The sequence below is a fragment of the Protopterus annectens genome, chromosome 13.part0 (genome assembly GCF_019279795.1).
Source record: "Protopterus annectens isolate FY-2018-M chromosome 13.part0, PAN1.0, whole genome shotgun sequence".
Taxonomy (NCBI): domain Eukaryota; kingdom Metazoa; phylum Chordata; order Ceratodontiformes; family Protopteridae; genus Protopterus; species Protopterus annectens.
The window spans coordinates 962,281,416-962,289,434 of record NC_056747.1 but is presented as its reverse complement, the minus strand read 5'-3'; the positions used below and the strand labels follow the sequence as shown (position 1 = coordinate 962,289,434).

General features: G+C 38.9%; 1 protein-coding gene across 1 annotated transcript in view; it reads right to left on the bottom strand.

Moving 5' to 3' along the window:
• The window catches only part of KCNH4 (potassium voltage-gated channel subfamily H member 4), a 1,657,012-nt gene that overhangs the window by 672,752 nt on the left and 976,241 nt on the right, over nt 1-8,019 (bottom strand). Inside the window, exon 8 of the mRNA XM_044054725.1 lies at nt 808-1,002. Coding sequence (XP_043910660.1) covers nt 808-1,002 — 195 coding nt within the window. The remainder of the gene's footprint in view (nt 1-807; nt 1,003-8,019) is intronic.

The window sequence follows — 8,019 nt, the reverse complement described above, 5'->3', positions numbered from 1 at the left end:
TTTCCTAGTGGATTGTGTGATCTAGGAGACTGTATATACATTTGGTAGGGTCAGGTGGGGGCACAGGGGTGGAGGGCTTGTTCTACTGCAACAAACTATTTTTTCTTTTTAATTTTCGTTTGTGTGTGTTGTGTCCTATTGACATTTGTGTTGTCAGTCTCCTGTGGTCAACATTATGGATGTCAACATTTGAGTATTTTGATCATACTAAGTATACCTATATCTATAGCTATAGCTATATCTATTTCTACATCTACTTATAGATACAGATGTAGATATAGATATAGATGTATGTGTGTTAAAATATTCTATAAACTGACACATTGCCATTTAGCACCACCCCTTTAATTCTTTTTACACTTAATGTGGAGGATTAAGGGTATGAACTGTTAATGAGCTTTATCAAGTAGTCCTGGGTTTGAGTAACTTGGTTTCTGTTTCCCAGCTGTGTGACCTGATCAAGTCACCTACCAACATTGTTTACCCAGGCTATGATTAAAATGGTTCCTCAATCTACTACACCAGTAAACAAAATAAAAAAAAAGAAATGTATATTGTTATGAATGAAACAGTAGGACTTTTTTTATAAAAGTCAACACAACAATGCTGAAATAACATGACTTTTATGAGAAGGGCATATAGTTATAACATGACATGCATAAAAATAAGACTTTGTGATGTTATCATAGCACTTTCATAGAAAAACAATACCATCACCCAGCAAAGCTCAAGATGGGTACAATGATCCATTTTCAAATGAGTGCCAGATGTGCTATTTGCAAGACAGTGTGTTTATTAACTCCTTACCTCCTATAAGCATTGTGCAGATGGAAAATATCTTTTCAGCGTCCGTGTTAGCACAAACATTCCCAAATCCCACACTTGTGAGGCTACTGAGAGTGAAGTATAGGGAGGCAATATATGCACTTCGAATGGATGGCCCACCCAGTGAATTATTCGTGTAAGGAGATTCCAGCCTTTTACCTAGTTCATGTAGCCAGCCTAGAAAATAAGCGAATACTGATGATGCAACAAAAACAAAAATGCATGATCATGCAACAAGACATTTATTTCTGCAGTATACTCATAGTAGGATGCGTTTGCTAACTTGCTAAATTCTTCGATTAAGTTACATACATAAAATGGCACTGAGTTGCATGACAAACTTCAAAAGATTTAAAAATGATTACATTTTGTTCAGAAATTACAGTAGCAAACAGATTTACAGCTTTGCCATTTGGGAGGCTAGTAGCATGTTATTAACACAAACTGAGGACTGAAAATATTTATAACTGTTGAAATGAGTGATAAACATATTATCCAGCATTCATGGGTGTAGTGTACACTGCATAGTATCAGTGCATGGAAAACTAGTGGTATAAAGCTACACATCATTCAGGGGAAAATAGGGAACATGCTATCAAAGATATGTTACTGTATTCTATGGAAACATATATAGTAGACAGTATGTAATCAAACTGGGAAACCCTTATGAATAACATAAAAAACACACTTCACTGATGGGACAATCATGCCTCAGAGGCTGTGCTGCAGCATATGTTAAGGACAGCTGCCCACAACTATATATGGCAGAGTACAAGCAGAGCTCTATATAGTATGGCATCATTATTGCTTAGCCATCTCTTGGTCTTCCTTCAGAGGGAAATATATTACTTATGTCATTCCAAGAATTTGTGATAGATTACCACATAATGTGAGGATTTCACATAATTTAACAGTTTTCAGGAATGAACTATATATATGTGGATGGGACTTGAAGCCTTTATTCCACAATTTAAAGAGCCGGTATTTTTCTCAATGGCCTCTTGTCCTATAAAAACTGGACCAAACAGGCTATGAACTTATACATTCTCATCTTGCATAGACCAAGCAACAACCTACCTTAGCTGCCAAGCCAAATTAAGAGATTCTAATTGTGACTGTGTATATATGGGGGAGCAGCAGAATTGGCATATATCACTGATGTGATGGCTGCATAGGAGGTGATATATGGATCCAGATACTGAGTATGGCACTGCATGTGTTATCTGCAGTGATGCTGTGCATCAGACTCAATGAATGCGGTACAGCTTAAATAAAGCTGCCTAGGAAATGTAGGGTTAGGATGTCATGCACAGTGCAACAGAACCAGATCTACCTAAAAAGGTAATGACTCTGTTGTGTTACAATGACCAACATCTGATAATTAAAAGTGGACAGTACCATGATCATTGCACTCCACTGCAATATCAGGCTCTCTGGAATGCTCCACAATAGACACATCTTTGGATTTTGTTTTGATAACAATTTGGTGGCTATTAACACAATATGCCAGCATTCACTTTTCAGGTAGTATATCTGGAACTCCCCACAGGATCTTACTAGAACTCAGAATGCCTGCATTCTGGTAAAACACTGATGGATGAAAAGTGTTAAGAATATGAGGGCATGCAGGGGACCAGACTGTGGATTAGACCACATATGGTAAGTGCTACCTTCCACCTTTTTATTCCTGTCAAAAATTCAAGTAGTGTCAACCCATGCTTCAAACAGGAACAACTATAGTGTGACATTCCTAAATTGTTTTCTCTGTATAAATCAAGACGTTTGAATCGATGAGATTTTATTAAGATGGACACATAGGGCTTATGGAATAGTGCACATATTTCATTACAATCATGGAGGGCAGTGTCATCTGAGTTATCCAGAAAAGCAGGACATACACTACCAAACTATGGATTTCAGAGATGCCTCTGTAGCTGATGTCAGTCATCAAAGAGCATAAAGAGGTAAAAAGCTGCTGCTGGTGAGTACAAAGACACACGTAGGAGACAAAGCTGTATGATTGCAGCAACTTTGTTCGGATTTTAAGGGGGGCTGAGAAACAATTTTTGAAAGCTGTATGACATCATTCGACAGCTCCACTCTGATTTTAAACAGACCAGAAAAATATAAATATCTTGTATGACATCATTAGATGCTGGAAAAATTATACAGCTAAATTATATCATAATGATTATTCCTTTGAGGTCTGAATGAATGAATTAGAGCCCGGAATATTGGAAAGTAAAGTCTGTGGTGTTGTTAGGAAGCTTCTTAAGAAAAAAGCACCAACCACTGGCTATCTTCCTGTTGAGCTGATTAACGCTGGTAGAGATGGTGCAGTTATGTTCTTTACTCATCTATGCAGTAAGAACTTGCAGAAGGCACAGTGGACAGAGTGGACAGACAATTGCCTCTATTCTTTCTTCACTCCACCCTCCTAAAAAAAAAAAAAAAAAAAAAAAACAACCAGAGCATCAGATTGTGTAGACCACTGGACTGTATAAATGTTCAGCCATGTCAGAAATATACTTTCACAAATCCTGCTGAATTCATTTGCATCAGAAAGGCCTTGTCCCTACAGATTAAGTGCCCAGCCTTCATATAATATATTGTATAGGAACTCAATCAATGCCTGTGTGATATATTCATTGACTATAAGCTTTTGACATGATGAACCATTGTAAGCACTGGAATGTGCCAAATTAGTGTTGCTGTGCAAAATGTCACTGATTCACATCAGAAACCTTGCTATAAGTGAAACGTGTCTGGCAGATAAGACAGAATTTCCTCAAAAGTGCTCCAAGTGAAGGAGGGAGTTCAGCAACGTTTTTTTATCTCACCTGCATGCTTCAGTCTCTACAATGAAGAGGTGATGAGAACATTATGGATCAACTTTGTTGGACAGTTTTTTGAATAAATGGTCAAAAGATTAAGAAACCTGTATTATTCTTGTCTTCGTCATAGTATCACACCAGGAATTGCAGCAACTATTAGATAAGGAAGAAAAATGACAAGAAAATATTCTTTTGAAATAAATACCACTAAAATGAACACCATGACTGTTTCTCAACAAGACATCTTTGCAACATGCTTATGTGGATCATATCTGAAGGGAAATAAGAATGCTCAAGTGCTTTGTTGTTAACATCTAGTAAGGAAATTTTAGAAAGTTTAGGTATCACTAGGCCAACAATTAGATCCATTTTCCAACTATGGAAGAGTCATGCTGTCTGCAAGAACACAAAACTTAGAATCTTGAAAATACTAGTCTGGCCTGTTGAACTTCAAAGATGTAAGATATGGACTTTGAGGACATATGACATTAAAAAGGCTGAAGCTTTTCAGATGTATATGTGATACAAATTATTGTCCAATGGAATTTGAAGTACTTTGCTCACATTATCAGAGAACGGAAGCTGTTTGTGTTCATTGTGTTCATTTAAGGTGTTGTAAGGAGAGGAGGACTGTGATAGCACTGTCAGCTGTCAGCACAGCTAGCTGGATAATTAAATATCATTATGTCATTTGTGAATATCAAATACAAGATGCTTGTGTTACAAACAACTGTATGTCATCAGTCCAGCAAACTTTAAAATATATCTGAAATTAAATCACTTTATGGGCTGGGCCATAAGATGCTATTTTCCACAGAGTATCAGTGCAGCTAGAGACAGAAAGTGTGCACTAGGAATCTTTCTATATATTGTTAATGGGGTGAAAATTTCTGGAAGTGTGGAGGGTTGATGGGGAGTTTATGACTCCAGCACCTACTACAGATCCAGCAAAAGTCTTTACATGTGTATTTTTTTTGTGTGTATTTTTATAGGTGGGTGCCTGCCAGCTGCCAGTACAGCATGGGGATGGGAAAGTGATGTAAGATGATCAGATGACAGTAATATTTTGTATCCCAGAAGTAATATTTTTCTAATATTTTTGATATTATTTGGGTCAGATCTTGATCAGATCTGTATTCTGTTTGGAAACTGACTTCATAAGTAAATTATTAAGGAATTTTTAGATATTGTTTTTCTTATTTGTCTGAGTCTGTTCTTCAATGTTATTTAAATATTTCTTCCTGTGATTTTGAACTCTGTGTCACTGTGAATAATAGATTACCATTTTGTCTTGTTCTTTTTATTATTATTAATAAATATTAACATTCATTTCATTGTGGCTCTTTGTAAAGATATTTAAGTTTTGAAAGTATTATTTATTTGTTTTGTGGTGGGGGCCACCACAAGCTAATAGCAATCTTGGTCACCCTATTTAGTGTATTTACTACACACTATAAAATTGGACAAAATTGGACACTTTGTTTAAAGACTTAAAGGGGTTCTAGGTGGGTTGACTATCCATTCATAGTCTGGGCAAAAGAGGCATAGCTAGTAAACCTGTGCCAGCCTTTCCCAGGTGGTGTGTGTGTGTGTGTGTGTGTGTGTGTGTGTGTGTGTGTGTGTGTGTGTGTGTGTGTGTGTTGTGTGTGTGTGTGTGTGTGTGTGTGCGTGTGTGTGTGTGTGTGTGTGTGTGGTGTGTGTGTGTGTGTGTGTGTGTGTGTGTGTGTGTGTGCGTGTGTGTGTGTGTGTGTGTGTGTGTGTGTGTGTGTGTGTGTGTGTGTGTGTGTGTGTGTGTGGCGTGTGTGTGTGCGTGTGTGTGTGTGTGTGTGTGTGTGTGTGTGTGTGTGTGTGTGTGGTGTGTGTGTGTGTGTGTGTGTGTGTGGACACTAAGAGCAAGTTGACCTGAAGCACTTGTTGGACAGGGAGGGACCCAACTCCTTGGCTGACCCAACTGGGGGAGGACCCAGCTGGGGGTCTGAAAGAGAGGAGAATCAGACAGACTGACTATACCAAGAAGGTGACAATTTTGATAGTTTTATTCATATATTTGAAAGAGTATGCAAACAGTATAATGTTTACCAAGGACTGTGGGTACAATTCCTCACCCCTTTACTCTATGGTAGAGCTGTAACTGCTGTATCTAAATTGTCTGATATTGATTGTTTATAGACTATAACAAACTAAAGAAATGTTTATTAGAGTGTTTTAAGTTAACACCCGAAGCTTATAGAAAAAAAGTTTTGTAAGCATAGACGCAAGGCAGATGAAAGTGTGAGTGATTATATTGCTGAGTTAAGCACTTATTTTCATAGGTGAGTGAGTGTGTGTCAGGTCACCATTTTTGAAGGGCTGGCAGATGTTTTGGTGAGGGAACAAGCCCTTGGCACTTTCCTGAGTACATGAGAATCTGGTTGGTATACAGGGAATGCAACTCTACAGATGGGCTTGGAAAAAAGGGGAGCTCTACTTAGCAAGCAGGGTATCACTGCACAAAAAAGGAATACGTAGTGCTGCACATGGATATAAGGGAACCCATGGTGGGAAGCCTAAGCCACCCCAGCAGAGTCCACCAGCAACAGGGGAAACCACTAGTTCAGGTACATGGCCATGATCAGGGGTTGTTTTAAATGTAACCAGTGCAGCCATGCATCATATAGATGTCCACAGAGGCAAGGTGGTGAACAAAAGTTAGGGAAGCCAGCAAATGGGAATAACAGAATGCCTATGGTAAGTTGTCTGGAGACAACAAGGTTACCACACTACTACAAGAGGTTATATCATATCTTAGTAGATGGGAAACAGGCCACTGCTAAGACAGACACAGCCTCTGACCTAACCACTGTGAAGCCTGCAATGGTTAAAGAGGAACACTTCTTGCTTGGGCAGTCTACTCCAGTCAGAGCTTTAGGAGGGACCCTATTTTCAATACCTTTTGCTAGGGTTCACCTTGACTGAGAGGATGGAAAAGGAATCAAGCAAGTAGGGGTGTTTGAAGATATCCCTGCAGATGTCCTGATAACAAATGATTTTGATAATGCAGTACCCTGTGTGCATGCATTGACATACAGTCAGGCTTGAAGACAGGCATGTGGGTCTAGTAGCCTGTGGAGACCCAGACAGACTGTACACTTAAAGCCAGGACTGGTGAGATGGCTACTTCAGGGAGGGAGCTACCCTGTAGCAGTGAGATTAAAGGTGAGCCACAGCTGCTGGTGGGTACTGATGTTCCCTTGGACAGAGTGACTGCAATGGCACAGGTGAGTAGTAGCACCCAGGCTGACAGTGAGGCACCTCTGTCAGAGGAAACCAGACTTCCTGTGGAAGGGCAGCTGAGAAGGGTTACAAAGAGAGAGCTGAGACAGGTCCTAGTTAAAAGATCGAAGTTCAAAACTTTGAATTTCATATGGTTGAAACCATATAATTGAAGCTCTAAAACTTCGAACATTTAAATGGAGATCTCCGTAAGCATTGAACAGGAATATTCCCTTTTCCTCACTGCAGTGTGATCTCGGAGTTGGTAGATTTTAGTAGTGGGGTGTGGGGGGGGTGCAGCCCCCCATGTAGAGGGTGCAGGGGGGCATGCCCCTGCATATATCTGTTTTAAGTTGTTTTTGTTTTGTTTTTCTTTTTTTGAATGTTCGACATTACAAAACTTCGATCATATGGTCTACACCATATGAGTTAGATGTTTTGTACTGTCCATCATTCAATATAGACCCATATAAAAAAATATATATATATATATATATATATATATATATATATATATATATATATATATATATGTAAAATGGTTCTACTTATGTCAACTGCAAAAGGTCAACAAACCATGCATCAACATGTTGCTATTCATGTGCCAAGAAAGAACCTTGGCACATGCAATTTTTAAACAAATAAAGCCTAAAATGAATAACATTCTTTGCAGGGAGGCAAGATCCCTCATGCCCCCCACACCCCCTACTAATTAAATATTCTGACTCTGAGATTGCACAATCCCAGAGGAAAGGGAATATTCCACTACAGGGGGATTGTCGATTCAGTGCACCTGTCAGCCATCTGCATATATTGACCAAATGCTGTTAATTAAACAGATGGCAAGAGATCTGCATTCAAACCAAATGCAGGACATATATATATGTATATATATATATATATATATATATATATATATATATGGGTCACCTTTAAAATCTCGAACTACGAGAATAGGTGAGAACCCGTAAGTGTGCGATCGAGTGAGGGATTTAGTGTTAGGGAGCGGACAGGTAAGTGTGCGATAGCGAGGGACTGTGGGTTTAGGGGTGGGTAAGTGAGTTAGGGTTAGGTAGGACGTGGGTTGTAAGTGTTTTAGGGGTGGGTA